General features: G+C 43.9%; 1 protein-coding gene across 10 annotated transcripts in view; it reads left to right on the top strand.

The window, feature by feature from the left end:
* The window catches only part of SH3RF2 (SH3 domain containing ring finger 2), a 107765-nt gene that overhangs the window by 60688 nt on the left and 30736 nt on the right, over nt 1-16341 (top strand). For 6 of the 10 annotated variants that reach the window (XM_025209528.1, XM_025209533.1, XM_025209531.1 and 3 more), the window contains 5 exons: nt 1335-1429; nt 3966-4136; nt 7302-7534; nt 10031-10380; nt 12787-15656. In XM_025209528.1, the coding sequence (XP_025065313.1) occupies nt 1335-1429; nt 3966-4136; nt 7302-7534; nt 10031-10380; nt 12787-13089 (1152 nt within the window). In that variant the 3' untranslated portion in view covers nt 13090-15656. Of the gene's footprint in view, nt 1-1334; nt 1430-3965; nt 4137-7301; nt 7535-10030; nt 10381-12786; nt 15657-16341 lie in introns of those variants that run through there. The other 4 variants (XM_025209524.1, XM_025209525.1, XM_025209526.1 and 1 more) reach the window with 1 other exon arrangement.

The raw sequence follows: 16341 nt of genomic DNA, 5'->3' as shown, positions 1-16341 counted from the left end.
TCTCCATAGTCCTTTGACAACATCACTAATTGTCCAGTTTCCAAGTTAAACGATATACGAGTCAAATTTAATTCCTGCAAGTCAATGTCCCATGCAGATAGTTGGGAATGCACCTTATTCTCCTCAGTCATGCTCCAATGATCTGCGGCGATCCATGGAATACCTGTTTTTGACCAAAGTACTACCCCCGTACTGGAGTGTAGATCATTAATTTTTGGCTCTATTATGCACACACATCTCCTTGCAAATGCGTCTCTCCAAAACTGAGCTCCAGGCTCACAAGGGCAAGACCTGAGGGATATTATATTTTATTTCCATTATTTCCCCTGTATCTCTCCAGAACTGAACCTCATGCTTATAGGGCTGGAGTTGAGGGATATCATATCCCATTTCTGGTATGTACTATAGTCTGGCACCAAGTGCTAGTGGTAAGCCAGCCACTGTTCTGGGCAGTGTTAGGTTTCCAGAAAAGTTTATTCCACTTACATTAGATGATACCATAGGGGTCTATTGTAGCATTTTCAAATAACCCTACTGGGATAATAGTCAATTTTACCCCAAATACACCTATTTCTGGGTATGTTCTCACAAAACCCCATGGTGTTGGATAGTCCTCAGTTTCATTTATCCCTGCTTCTGTTAATTTAGTGCCATATGGATATGGCCCATTAATTATATTATGAGGATTTAACAATTTGGAGGGGTTCCATGGTCCTTCCCAAGGAATATTATATTTCGGGGAATAACCTGGTATTGTGAGATTCCATACGTCAGCATTATATCCCAGAATCACGTTGGGTGGTCTATGTACTGGTCTGCATAATGTTGCATTGGTTAGCCACGTCCAGTTTTCATCTCTGGGATAATTTTCATTCTTGATCTCCCACTGTTGCCACTTCAACCCCTGACACCTGTAACAAAATTAAATGATTGCTTAGGTCCTTGTGAGACAAAACCGAGACAATCAGTGTGACCAGCGACCTTTGAGTACCCAGACTGTCCAACCAGATCCCCTTTTACAGCTGGGTTAACTCAAGACAAACACATAAACCCAGACCAAGACTGAAACTCATGCCTCTGGGGCCATAGTTAGATGCCTTAACCACTTTGCCCCATGTAGTGCGCTGAAAAGATGTCGGATGCTAGTAATCACTGCTGGTGGTTCTGGTAGTTCCAAATTGGTCCCCAATTCCAGACCAATTACTTCACAGTATGAACTGCCAAATGAGTAACAAGGTAACAGAACATTTCCATGTCAGAGGTTGGTTTGATGGTAAGTGTTTTGGGGGGGTCATGGGGAGGCTATACTTATTATGTTTTCTTTTTCTTCATAGGTCAGCGCTTCTTATTATACTGCACCGGGATCCCTGGGGCACTCAACAGCTATCGTCACGCTTCCCCATTTGCAGCAGCACATCTCTGCTAATATGTACGTAAGAGGACCAAGATGTTATTTTCTGCATAGGTTTGACTCACAAAGCCCTTTTCAGTTGTTATTTGATTTCCTCAAAGGTTTCTGAGAGCTTTCCAGCCAAGGCAGAACATATGCCAAGAGTTTTTCTAAGGTCACACCACAATCTGGAGTTAAAAACAGATTACAAACCTATGTTTCTTTGGATTTGTAGTTCTCTCTTACACATTCTAACCAGCAGATGATAATGTCTTATTAGAACAGTTGATTTCACAGCCTGTCTTTTAAAGAGGGACATAAAATAGTAAAAGAATTTAGATAAAAGGTACTAGCAGCACAAAAGATAAATTCAGAATCTGAACACTTTAGATTACTATGATCACCATAGTGTCACAATCCTAATATTCTGCCCATTTTTTGACCTGCCTGCCTGTTTTTCTATTTCCAAAGCCCATTTGGTTATCAGCAGGCATGTCTACATGTGTCCCTGCAGCACCTTGGTTACTGTGCCATCATTTAGTACTTCCTTTTAGTACTCCAAAAGGAAGTACTAAATGATGGCACAGTAACAGCCTGTACTCCACCATGCATGTGGCACATGGATATATAGTAGCAATGTACTATAACAAGGGAGCGTAGTATCACATGTAGACATGCCCAGCACGGTTGAAATTTTCAAACCAACGTTTTTTACATAAAAGTTAAATATTCTTTACATTTCACTAATTATTCTAGATGAATAAAAGTTTATTGATTTTTTTTGCATATTTTGCATAACCTAAACCTTTCAAAATCTAGAACTGAAATGTGAAAATAAATATAAAATTGTAAATCTCTGTTTGGTTTTCCTGGATGAGAATTAGCAGCATAATTCTTAAACTAAGCAGCCCAACAGTTGCCTATTTCTAATGAGCACCTCGCCATTAACAGCCTAGACCCTGATCCTGGATACATTAGCAGGCATTAACCAGGTTTATAACCTTGCATTGTTCTCCTGTGTAAATCCACAAATTATGCATATGCACAAAGGTATCAACATAGGCTTCAGTCTTGCAAGGCTTTTATAAATGCTTAACCTGAAGAGCAAGACGATAGTCAATGAGACTATTCCAAAACTGTTTCAAGATTAAACACACCTAATTACTTACAGAATGAATCGTATTTATATTTTTATAGAAACAAGCCCCTAATTTGTATAGCTCATTGTTCAGCTCCTATCATTTAAAAACCACGTGCTACCTATTGCTACAAAGCAACTGTACGTCAAAAAGATAAACCACTCTGCATTAGGAAGATTCAGAATGTAGCCCTATCAGTGCAAACAAGAGGAAAAGATCATTATATAAGGAAGGACATTTCAATTTAAAACTTCCAAACAGCTGTTATGAACAACAGGGAGTGAAAACAAAAACAAATGCTTAAAAAAATGATAGAAAAATCCTTGACAGTCTCCCTTATTTATTTTTTTATTTATTTTAATAACACTTGATTCTGAGGGAATCATTGTTGCTGTAGCATCTGTTACTCAGATTAATATTTGGGAACTGATCAGAATTATCTTGAGAGGAGAGATAAACAATGCAATTGAATAAGATGCATCTCTTTAGTACCAAATAAAAGTTCTTAAAAGCTTTGCGGACTCCACAAAAGAATAAAAATGAAAAACAGGGAGAGGAGATTTTTAAAATAAATTTTGTTGGGTTTTTTTTCTTCTCTTTTCTTTCTTGTTTTTCCCCCCCTTTTAGCTGTTTTGGGGGAAGTTGTTGTCATTCTGCCTCATCACCAGGTCCACTGCTCAGCATAAGCAATCTAATTAGAAAACTGGAAGCAATCTAATACTTTAAAGTACATGGGTTGTTACACAGGAGAGAAAGGGAAGAAGGGGAGGTGGGATTATTTGGGTAATGCTTTGCATGGTGGTCATGATCCATTTGCATGCATTACAGTCCCACCCTACTCGGGTACAAAGAGTGACAGGAAAATGCAGTTTAGCAAGTGCTGCTGCTCACCATTTTTAACTTCCAAAGTTAATGAGCACTTTTCAAAGCCCCAATACATCCTTGACTTTGTGTCCTTGATACCATCTTCTGGAGGTGCACCTCACCCACACACCTGTGCTGCTCTGCCTTGGACAAGGTATGCTTTATTCCTGAATCCGACAGTATTTCCTATGTGAGAACAAGAACGGCAGTTCCTTCCTTCCCCCTTATTGCCTAGGTCCATTTGGCAGTGTGTGCTGGCAATTCTGGAACAAAAAACATTGACAACAGCCAGGTTCGTTCTTCACTCCTAGTGGCTTTCTTATATTCATATTCTCTCTGGAAGATGTAGGCACTTTCTTTCCTGCAAAACTTTTTCCATATTTGGGAAAGTACCCAGATATTTGACATGAGTACTATGTGAAGAGGCTTCAGGCAACTAACTTCTGCTCATAAAAGCCAACAGCATCCGTTCCCAGAATGGTTAGAAACAGGGTTGTGTTGTCACAATCTCTTTATATGGCATGAAAAGGGTTATCACTCCATAATAACGTTTGCTCTTCTTTCATTCCCAGGTGTGTTGCCCTCCATTCCTACATAGCTCATGGACCAGATGAGCTGGAGCTGCAGAAGGGAGAAGGAGTTCGTGTTTTGGGGAAGTACTATGATGGTTGGCTGCGAGGAATGTCACTCGTCACAGGAAGGGTTGGGATCTTCCCCAGCAATTACGTCGCCCCCCTTTTCAGGTCTGATTTCCTTATGTGAAATAAAATAGTTGCACAAGGGGTAATAAGAGTGGGTAACACTGGCTTTTCTCATCCCTCTAGCGACATGCAAGGAACATGGTGCCTGTCTCCAAAGCAATATGTTGCCATCTTGGTCATAACTATTCATACCTTACATGTATTAAATTAAGTACTGCTGCCACCATTCTGAAATAACCAGCTCATTCCCTATTATCGTTTAATAATGACTGACCATGTGAGCTACATGGGAATTTCATCTCCCCTTGAAGGTCAGGCACTGTCATTAACAGAAGTCAGACAGCCGATCAGATGGACCAGAGTTCCCTTTGGAGTTGCCATATGGTCCAGATTATACAGACAAATGAACAGTATGGCATCAGCCTTCCTTCCCCACTTTTGCATCTGAAATTTCAGCAGGGAAGTCAATAGCTAACAGCTCTACCGTGGCTTTACTTCACTCTGGGGGTTAGAGACCCTGTTTAATGACATTGGACTGCACAGAATTTGCTTTGTAAGTCTGGGAGTTAAAAAGCCAGCAAAAACTACAGAGTCAGCCCAAAATTTCCTTTATGTTCATTTCAAGTGACTTGTGTCTTCTCTGCAAGAAGGGATGCTACAAACAGAAGACTTAGAATCAAAGTACTCTCTTCTTTGGCTCCAACTGTTAAAAGGTGTTGATTGACCTAAATAAACATGCATTAGCAAGACCCAGAGAGCAATAATGGGAAACATACAATTTGGGAGAGAAAAATATAGATACATCTCAGGTCCCCCTGAGATGCAGTGGAGCAAGATAGACAGTGGAAAGGAGCAGATTAGGAAAATGGCAAAATTGTTGCTACAAATAGACAGTAAGCTTCTTAAAGTAGAAGGAGCCTGTATTTAGGAACATTAAAGCTTTTTCCTTTTCAGAACTGATTTCATTATTGAAAAATTCATTGTGATTGTTACAGCTTCTTATATCTCTTACAGGTAAGGCAGTGATGGGCATTAGAGTAAAGTGGAAGAGAGAGAGAGAGAGATGCAGAGATGAACAGCTGGGGGACCTGTGGGGATAATTTCCAAACCCACTCACTTTCTTTTCATGTGTTATCACATCAAAGCAACACAGTCCTTTCTTATAAATTTGACAGCCCTGTCACACAAAGTTTTTAAGATTGTGATCACTAGGGTGGGAAGAGGACTTATTTGGGCTGATTCAAGGAAGAGAGAGCTGAAAACACAGCATGAGTGTCAGGGATGGATGGGTTTGCTATAGGAGAATCTATTATTGTGCAGAATAGTTCCAAGGAAGAAGCACCCCTTGAGTCAAAGGGTGCTTCTTGAGTCATTGAAAACTGGACTGAGGAGAGCTCTGGAAGATAATCCAGTTCTGGATGTGGTGTGGCAGAGCTATCTTGGATGGCCCCACCTTGTGCTAGAGACAGACCCTATGATCTGGTCAACATGTCAGGATGTCTCTAAGGCTTGTTGCCTTTTGGATGGAAGGGCAATTGGGCCGTCATCTACAGAAGTTCTGCTGCAGCTCAGACTATATAAATTTATCCAGAAGCCCTGACTGGGACCCACAGAAACAGCCTAATTGTGGCCTAACTAACCCAATCCTTCATTGTTACTGATGTTGAGGGGCACATTTGGCTCTTTTTACTTTCCTGGCTTATGTTTATCTGGGCTAAATGGCTCAATTCAAGCTGGAGATGGTTATGCCACTTTAGTCCCAGCATCATCTCTCCAAACGCCCTCCCTGCATTAAAGGGAGCAAGTGATTATTCTTTGTCGTTCCAGCTCATTTCCCTGCAATATAGCCTCTGATAATACCCAGGCCCCACCTCACTGATAAACAGAGCAAACAAACAATCAAAAGCACAGCTCAGCTACCCTAAGTAGCTCATAAAGTGCCTCAACCATAAGTACCAATTTTGGAGCTGCTATTCTGTATCCTCTTTTGGAAATTTCTTCATAATAAATTGATGCCTCAGTTATTTTGATGAATCGCTGCTCCATTATTAAACTATAAATCATTTTTCCACCCCCAAAGAAAGCCACAGGGAAGTAAAGTAAAGTAAAGAAAAGCTGTCTTTCTCCTCCTTCAGCAAAGTTAGCAGAGACCTCCCCTGGCCCACTTTCCCAGGGAATTAGGCGTATTCAGGAGTGTTACTTAGACATCACATAGATGGGGAAGATCGATGGCTGTTTTGGCAATTTACTGGATTCAGGTGAAAGGGCCAAGGTGACCTCTCCAGGGAAAGCAGATGAGGAGAGGAATAATCAGAAGTGACAGATGCACACTGCGGGGCCTGAACAGCAGCTGGCAAAGTGGAGTCAGAGGGCCAAGGAGCGTCCTCGCTGCCTCAGCCTTGTCCTTAAGAATCACCACTCTGACTTGTATGCCGTGGTGAGGAGTCAGTCCTTAGCCTCAAGTGGAAGGTGTGACATTTGTCACCCAGTGCTCACTCTTGCCCAGTTCATTCAGTTCAGGGAAAAGGACTGCTTGTGCCTCCTGAGCACAAATCAATGAGCTCTTTGCTGCACAGAAGTTTTCCTGCAATGTGCTCCTGCCACACTATGGGGAGGAACAGTTCGGGGTGCTGGGCAAGCTTCAGTCACCAAGACTAACATGCTCTACTGAAAACCATTTGCAGCAGTGCCTCACCCCACAACTACCACAGGATTTTTGTTTGGCAAGTATCTGCCTCCGAAACCTGAGTATGGCTTTTGATGGCTTCTGTGCTGCCTGAAGCAAGGAGGTGGAACAAAGCCCATGCTCTGTATAATGCCAGGCCCCTCTCTTACTGAGCTGGTGCTTTGGTGGATGCCAGGCACCTAGAAGGCCTCCTTTCAAAATGCCATTGACACAAAGCATTCTAAGTCATGTCTTTGAAGGCCCAGTTACAACGTGAGAGCAAAAGGGCTGAGAGTACAGTTTAATCAAGAAGCTAAACTGTGCAGGTTCCTGAATGTTTTGCCCTGAACCCCTTTATCCCGGGGAGCTAGTGGTAAGGTTAAAAAATCCTGATCTGGATCTGTGTTTGGCAAATGCCCTGTTTCTTTCCAATCCACTGAAGCAAAATCTACCTGGATGAGTGGGGGATTGAAAATATGGATTTGAACTCTGCAGCTTTAACTCGCTCTTATTTTGCTCTCCTTTTCAATCTGTTAAACCAGGAAGTCATCCAACATCTCAGATTCAAGGATACCTTCATTGTATGCCAGCTGGACGTTATCCACATCCTCCCTTTCCTCCCAAGGAAGCATCTCAGAGAATGGGCCAAGGCAAAGCAGACCTTTGAAGTCTGCTTTGATGCCAACACCCATGACCTCACCAGCAAGGAACATGGCTATGCCAGGCACTCCAGGACAATCGTCCCTGAGGCGAGGACGTGGCAACACTAGGAAAAGTAAGTTCTGGCGGGCAGCTGGCAGGGAGGGACTGTGTTCACAAGTGACTCTTCTCCCTAAGCACTACTGGAAGCCTTTAATTAATGCATTAAGCCAAGGCTGAAGTAATAATAAACAACACACTACAGCTTCTGAAAAGTTAGCAGCTTCAGTGAAAGCACCAGCTAGGCTGAATGCCAACACCCACACTAAGCTCTGCCAATGACAAGGACAAAGACTAGCCATTCTCACAAATGTACTTATTGGGTCACCCGTATATCCTACAGTAAGATGGACTTGGAGAAAGGGATGTGTCAGGAAAGACGGCTTGGTGATCAGATGCGGCCAATGTAAAACATAGATGAATTTGCAGGTCTAGTCAGCCACTCTCATGTGTGCTGTCCATTCTTGCTACGGCAGATGTCCATACTGTTTACAGCAGGAACCATGGCCTTTCACAACAGTCCTGTAGAAATTGGGATTCTGCTGTTGTAGCAATAAAAAAATCCCACAGGACTGAATTCAGTGCTCTCAGAAAATAATGATTCAGTATTTCAGAAGATGCAGTATTTCAGCTTGGCTTCTCATTTTGTAACTGCAAGAAGTTCCACATGAAATTTGTATGAGCAAAGGTAATTGTGAGTGTATTTGACAACACTCAGATATCACATTGTCCTTATTTTTGGACTATACAAGAGGTTAGAGATTACTTTCTGAGTCAGAGTAGGCATGTGTTGTATTTCTTTGACCAGAAGCTTCCTCTGCTGCTCTGTTGATTGTTGTCTTCCACCTTAGATGTGGCTGCCTTTCAAAAAAACAAAGACTTTCTCAGAATGAAGATGCTAAATATAAGACATATTTACCAGCATATCTGTGGCTCTCATAACTGCAATAGCTGACCATGCAAATATCTATAAATTGAGACTCGAATGAGGAATTATTATTACATCCATCTTTGGTGGTACTGACTGTGCCATCTCTGTCATGGTGAAACACTAAAATGGAACTGGCAAAAGAAGCCAGGGCTCCTTCCTTGAACACAGAACAAGGATGGGGCAAAAGGATTGTCATTTTGACTATTCCAAATTCCTTGCTCAGTACACAGAACACCTCTTTGCAGGGGTTTATACAGAGCTTAGCTAGTTACATTTTTTCCATGAGACTGGCAAGGTTTATTTCAGCCAGTTCAGACTGCCTTGGAATAGATCTCCAGCTACATTTGAGCAGCTGAGCAACATTTTCTTAATGCCTTCAGACTGAGCTGCTGCTTGAGATATGCAGTCATAGCAGGGGGTGAGATTCATTTGCAAAGGGCATTATCAACGGTTTAGGCTCAAAATTCGATTTATCTTTAAAGTTGTTTTACCTTAAAAGACTTGTCCCCTCTGTAGTGATTCTAATGGGGCGGGGGGGAGGGGGGGGGAAGGATCAATCTTTTATGCAGCAAGAAACTGCAAAAGAAACTGTGACTTCCAGTGTTGTCACCTGGAAAGTAAACATTCAAATGGAAGAGCCTGAGCTGCAGAAACAACCAATGTGGCAAAACCTGAGGGATGGCTGCTGCAGCCTCAGTTATAGGGCTCATGCTCAGGATTAATGTGGGATTGGTGCTAAGCAAATGAGAAAGGGGTCCCTGCTTCTGTCAAGCCAGGGACAACCAAGGACAGCCAGCACCTCCTTGGAGGCACTCGGCACCTCGCAGACTTTTAGGCTTGTTAGGCTTCTACCTATCCGTTTCAATTTATTGTAGGAGGTCAGTATAGCTTTGCAGAGAGACCTGCCTTTTTACAACATGGAGCCCAACCAGTATATGAGGTACCAATGCCATCACTTATTGATTCAAGAACCTGGGCATGAAAATTCATTGTGCTATGCCAGTGAGAATCAATACCCAAAACAGTAATGCTAAGGTTATGAAGAATGGGGGCAAAGACCCCCAAGAAAATCCTGTGCAAAGCTGTACAGAAGTCAGAAGAATTAAAGGTCTTCCATATGTTTTCAAATATCATGGGCTGAATCCAAGTTACATGAGTTGACAGGAAGGAAAGAGGGGAAGGAAGGCTTCCCCTCTTTTGCATCTGAAACCACTTTTAATGATTAGAGCAAGGGACTAGGGAATCAGAACAACTCAATCCTACTTCTAGTCACTCTGTTCTTTCTAGGCATCATTTCCCCTCATTTGGAACATGAAGGCAATAGGACATTTAATGGTACATCTAGATTGAGGTTCTGCGGTGCAAAAGAAACACACACAAGCATGTTGGGAAAATAAGTTCATTAAGCTTTGAAATTATTCTATGAAAGGCAAAGTCTGATTAACAGGCAATTCTGGAAATGGGGGAAAGGGGAAGAAGTAATTTTTGCTCCTCTGTTATTATTCAGATAGGTCCTTTGCAGATATTGTCTGCTTCTGGAAACATCCAAAGGGAAAGGAGACCCTAAAGGTGGTAGGCATCTTTTTCATGTCTATGTTTTATTTTAAGCTTCATCTCATTCAAAATGATCTTGCTCCCCAGATGGATCATTGCAGAGGCCTGTGCAGCCAGGCACTCCTGTTCACATTGCCGGCTCCCTCCGGCGTGCTTCAGTTGCTGCTGTGCGACCTCAGGCATTTCAACTGTATCTACCACAAGGCACCTTGACTGGAGCTGCCATGGCTGAAGCTGGAGCAAGGCTGAATTCTTCCCATGATGCTTCATCAGTACTTGTGGCCAGGGGCACTGAAAGCCAAGCTCCTTCTGCATGTAGCTCAGTGATCCTGGATGCCAAAGACTCTCCAGCAAAAAGTGAGCCTCCAAAGCCACCTGCATCAGCTCCTCCCTCCATTTTGGTGAAACCAGAGACCTCCCGGAACAACTCAGAAAAGGTACAGTAAGGCTTAACTCCATCCCTTGGATATCTGGCTCAGGACAATCTTGAAAACCCTGCTGGCATTCACATTCGTTTTCAGCCATATAGCACAGACCAAATCCCTGAAGGACTCTACTCCATGATCACTGTGGCTTTACTCAGACAGGACTCTGGACCCACAGGATTGCTGCTAGAGTACAGTTCTCCAGATTTGGGCCCCTAAATTTGTTTCTGATAGTATCTGCCCCCCCACCCCCGTGAATGTGATTCTCTCAGAATCCTGCCTGGGGTCTCTGTCTGCAAAAGTCACTGCTCACTTGGTAAATGCCTGTGGAGGCAGCCATTTACCGAGACCTTCACTCAGGCAAAAGTCCCATTGAAATCAATGCACATTTGAGTTAGCCATGTTCTAAGGTTATTAATCATTTGTATCAACATTTAAATTAAACTGTTCCTGGCAGAGTTCCTTAACTTCTTCTCTGCCATCCTGCTCATGTGTAAATTCCCCCTCCGCTGAACAATGGCACTTCGTAGCTATGAACTTCGAAGCATGTTCAGAGCTACGGCCTCAAGTTTGACACCCACTGGCAGACAGCTCTATCTGCGATCCCCTCCAATCTCTTCATCACCTTCCCTTTTTATCCTGCCTGCCACTCCCTTGGTGTCAGTGGTTATAATTTGGGAGGGTGCCCCCAATCTCCAGAGTAGCACCTTAGGTGCTTTTCTCTGTCCATCTCATAATAGGGTTGGTAGTCTGGCCCAATCCACTTTCACCTTAAACCTGCCAGCTGCCAACTGCTGGCCTCCCAGGTTTGCTCCACTGGGAAGCTATTCTGAAACCTGATTAAGTCTCATTAGATCCTGGCCGTCTCAGCCCGTAACTCAATCTCAGTTGTTCTGTCAACTGTGCCCCTCAATTCCAAGGTCTTGAGGAGTCCAAGTAATGATTCTTAGGATCCCCTTGTCAGCCATATCTCAGAGCATTAGGCCCATTTTCCCCAACTTAATTACCTGAAGTCTTCATACTCCAGGCAGCTTGCTCCCTGAGCTTTCAGCTCTTTACCTGGAAGCTCTGTCATCTGTGTACTCAGCTCAGCCCCAGCCCTCACTGTAGGGGGATTGGCTCAGAGTGAGCCTTCTCCCCAGGCATGTTGTCCGCACTCTACTCTTTGCATTGAATATGCATTATTTGCACTCTGTTCTTTGTATTGGATTGCCTAGACTCCATCTGTCCCAGAATCCAAGCACTAGGGAAGCCTGAATGCCCTCTGAAGCAATCCAAGCTTCCCTTGGGCGTATTTACCCAATGCCCACTCCATCCTAGACAGAGTACACACAGCACCCTTCTTAGGTGCCCTAGTGTCTTGCGAACTAATCATCAACAGCTCCACACTCCCCTAATAACTACCCCATGCCTCACAACTAGCAAACAAAAAATATCAACTTTAATTACACCCTTCTACATACCTTTACCAAAGGAAAACCCACCCCTCTGTTTACCAGCTCCCACCAGCTCCTCAGGGTACCTTACTGTCTGTAGTTTTTCCAGTCTGCAACCTCGTCTCAGAAAACTGTTCTCCCCTTCAGACTGTATGCCATAATGCTGTCCTTAGCCTAGGAGCCACGTTCAGGGGTTACTCATCTGATATCATCAGCAGGTCCCTCAGCTCTGCTGCAGCCATTACCTAATTAATTGCCTGGAGCTCTGAACTCTGCAGCTTTTGTAGCTCCTATTCTTGGCTCCCTCAGCTGCCTACATGTTGATGTTGCAGTTGCTTTAAGTCAGCTGCCTGCAGCTGTTTGCTGCTCTGTGATGCTGCCCTCTCTCCCCTTAAGCAACAGGGGTTACGGTCCCCTGTTACAGGCACTGCAGAATAACTGTTTAGGATGCATGAATCCCTCAAAGTCAAGCCAGATTGAGGCTTCTAGTTAGAATAATAGCTACAAATCAATATTTCCACAGTCCCAGGTAAGAGAGAGCCAGAAGGATGGAAAATGGATTAAAAAAACCAGCAAGAGAGGCTATGCTATCTTGCACACTCCTCCACCACTACAGTTCTTTCTCCAACACTTTCTGTTTTAATTCATGCTCTATATGTATGTAGGCCAGTTTGTCTATGTGGGAGACCAGATTACTCTGGGACCTGGCTCACTCTGTATTCTTCTGGTGGTTTCTCTCTTGTAGAGCTGGTGTTCACACTTTTCTGTATCTAACCATTTCAGCACTGTGCATGATACCAGGCCCATGGGGCAGTCCAAGTCACACTCCGCTACATATGTAATCCATTGCTGGGAAGGTATCATCGCTCCACCTTGGCACCATGGTGCCGAGGTCTCCACTAGAGTAGATCAAAGTAAGAGGTAGAGGCTCGTGTTGTTTTTCCTTAAAACATGGTCATTCTTGATTCCGTTCACATTTCAGCAAGTGAAAACAGTGAGATTTCAGAACTACAGCCCACCTCCATCCAAGAGGCACAGCTCGCAGTCATCCCCAAGTCTCCCTCGTAGCAAAATGGAGCAGAGAGCAGCTGCAGAGGCAGCCCAACCGGAAGCAAACCTGATGGGCCCCGACACAACAGCTCTCTACTCACACAGAATCAGTTCCAGCCCTGTGCACCAGAGGAGGACGCTGCACCCAAAGACGTCATCACTAGATCTTTCTATCCAGGCAGGACAACTGACCTTCCCAACCAAAAAGAACTACAGCAGCTTTTCTGAGAACTGAAAGGTTCATTTCCTTTTATTACACCCCCTTTTCCAGTGGGCTTTTTTTTCTCTGTTCTGTGAGAAAAGCATCTCTCAGACCCAACACCAGCTTGCTTGCTGCCCTTTCCCCTTACAGGGACCATAGGTCCAATCAGGTACTTATACTTGTGTTCCCCGCAAGAGCAAAACTTGTAAGGCACTCCCAACACTGCAGCTCCAAGGGACCCAAGGAGTTGCAAGGATGGGGTCAACACCCTTCTCCAGTTTTATGGTATAGTCCCATTTTCAACACATTTGATTTGCATCCCTCCAACTGTCTCTACAAACTATGGCAATGGATAAGTATCCCCAACACAATGAGTGATACAACAGAAGCCTGCACTGCCACAGTGGGTGAGTGCAAGATCCAAACGTAGAGATTGCAACCCCCTCAAAACCAATGCTCCCAGGCAGTGCTGTAGCAAGGGGAGGAAGGGGACGAGCAGGGTGACCGCCCTGGGTGCCAAAGAAAAGGGGCACCAACAGCCAGGGTGGGGTGCAGGATGGAGCTGCGAGTGGTTTGTTTGGGAGAGGGCACAGGACAGGGGAAGGGTGGCTCCCACCACTGCGTGCACTCCCAGGCAAACATGGGGGGACATGTGCCCCCCGGATCTGTGTGCAGGGGGAGGGTAGGTTGCCACTGCGGGCTTTGCCCCAGGCACCAAACTTCATTGCTGTGGCACTGCTCTCTGGTGTCCCTTCCAGTATTTTGCAGCCAGCCTTACAGAGGTGTAGAAGAGGGAAGATGTATTTGCACACATCAGAAAGAATTAAACCAGCTTTGGCTTCCTCTCTCCTACATGGAAGCCCACAGAGACCAAGATGCTGGTTCATTAGCTTTCCCACTTCTACAGGATAAAGAAACATAAATCAAAATCAGTCAGTTCCTGGCTGAATTTTCAAGTTCCCCTTCTATGGGTTTTTCCTTCAGTTTCTTGAGTCTGGGAGTGAGCTCGTATTCTAATTTGAGAGGTAGTTATTTAGAAAGATAATTCACCCTAGAACCAAAACTAAACTACAGCTGTTTATGACAGTCACAGAGTCTTTGCAGCTATGTGCTTTGGATCTTACTTCTGCTAGTTGATTGGTTTCCTGCAATTACTTGACAGTATAGGCACTACCTCCTAGATGCCTGCAGTTCAACTGCAGTGCTTTTCCTCCATTCATATAATTAGTGGGGGTTTTGTAAGTATCCTAAATGGATTTTTAAGAGCTAGGTCTATATTAAGGTGCATGAAGCATTTATCTAAATAAGAGGAAAGATAGTTGTGTATCTATTGTGACATAAACTGTTCCTTCCTCCTACAACACCCATAAGTATCTCCTACCTTCAGCTGACCTCCCTTTGGCTATGAAGCTTCAGAAAGAATCAACAAAATTGGAAAGTCACATTAGGGTCTTCCAGCTGTGACTGCTGTTTAGCAAAGTGGCACACAATGGGTTTGACTGTTTGTGCTTTGTTTCTAGGGCTGGTGCAAAGACCACCAATTCCCATTCTAGCCAGAGCAAGGGACCATTAGATCTCATAACAACGGCTGCTGTGCTGATTCAAAGACTGTTGTAAACTAACATCCTTGGCTGATTGCACACAAAACCCATTAAATTAACTCCGTACGTCATTTCTGGAGCACTGGGACAGCCTCTGAGAAGGAGGTTTCATTTGAAATTAAGGAAGGGGAACGGATGGGCCCATCTGTTAGTCTACAACATCTTTTTTGTTGTTTTTACATAAAAAAAAAAATTCTGTAACAGCTCAGTGGTCATTTAGGATTTGTGTTTTGATTGGCCTTGGTATGATAATTGTGAACTGTAATCCAACTTCAATTCTTCTCCTTCACATCCACATGCTCCTGGTGCATGGACTATTGGAAAATCTCCTTTAGCAGTTATAAATAGGATCTATATGACACAGTTTGACTCCAACTAGCCATGATATAGGGCTCTATCATTTATTTTAATTATCAGAGGGACAGAATAAGAAGGACGTATCTGACTGCCCACTTTTTCCCCACCCAACCTTTCTCCCTTACCTGAGCACAACATCCCCAAAGGGTAGAAATGCATCTCTAGAGTCTAGAACTGCTCAGAAGTGTTGGGGTCCCTGATCTTTTCATGGATTCAGAGGGCACAATAATTTTAATCTAGTTGTGGATTAAAACAGATGTGACCCCCCACAGATGAAAATTTGGATATAAAACAAGCAATAACAAGGAGAGGGAAAAAAAAGATGATTTGCCCAAAATTCTGAACCCTGATGCCAGAAATGCTAAATAAAAATATTGCTTGGAGGAATGTTAGAGTAAGAGAAAACCCAAATGACACAGGAATTTCCCTCATAGTAGCCAGTATTAGATGCTTCAGAAGATGCAGCAAGAAACCCCACAGTGATCAGGGATGAGATAATCTGACCCCCATGAGGGTCTACTCCTCATACTTAATAAACTGAGATGAGTCTAAGACCTGAAACATGAGGTTCTACTTGCTTTCCAGCATTCAGTTAATGTTAGCTGTTGGGTTTTTTGGGTTTGTTTTTTTTTGGGGGGGGGGGGGGGGTTTCAGACCACCTAAACAGCAGGGCAGTTAGGGTATAGGGAGGGGTTTTGGAATCAGTGCTGTAGCAAGGCGGGGCGGGGGCATGAGTGGGGTGACCTCCCCAGGTGCCAAAGGGGCATCAACAGGCACTGCCCAGCCGTGGCAGGCAACAGAACAGAGCAGCTCATTTGGGGTGTGGGGGCAGGTCATTGCGTGCACCCCCGGGCAAGCATGGGGGCAGCGTGTGCCCCCCAGATCTGTGCACAGGGCAAAGGCAGATTGCCACTGCGGGCTTTGCCCCACCCACAAAATGTCATTGCTACGGCACTGTTTGGAATACTTTATCTATCTGTTTGAAATTGTATGAGGCAGAGATCTTTGTACATCCCTCTCCACCTCAAGTCCTCAGCAGCACAGATAAAAAGCTTACTCCTTCAGTCTGCATTGTGTGCCATCAATTAAGATAGTGCCAAGTAGGTGTAAATGCAAAGTAGCATTATACCCTCAGCTGGCACAGAAGTTAATGATGACACAAAGTGCAAGCTAAAAACCTCAGTCACTTCAATGCTCAATGAACACTTTGGGAAAGAAATAGCCTATTTTATTACTCCTTAAAACAAACAGACAAAGAGACTTGTGCACCAAAAGGTCTAGGTTTGCCCAAATACACACCAAGAGAAATAAAAGCTTAATAGATGCA

This window comes from Alligator sinensis, unplaced genomic scaffold, assembly GCF_000455745.1.
Source record: "Alligator sinensis unplaced genomic scaffold, ASM45574v1 scaffold135_1, whole genome shotgun sequence".
NCBI classification, from domain to species: Eukaryota; Metazoa; Chordata; order Crocodylia; family Alligatoridae; genus Alligator; species Alligator sinensis.
Note: the sequence above shows the minus strand (reverse complement) of the source record. Positions and strands in the feature narration are given on the sequence as shown.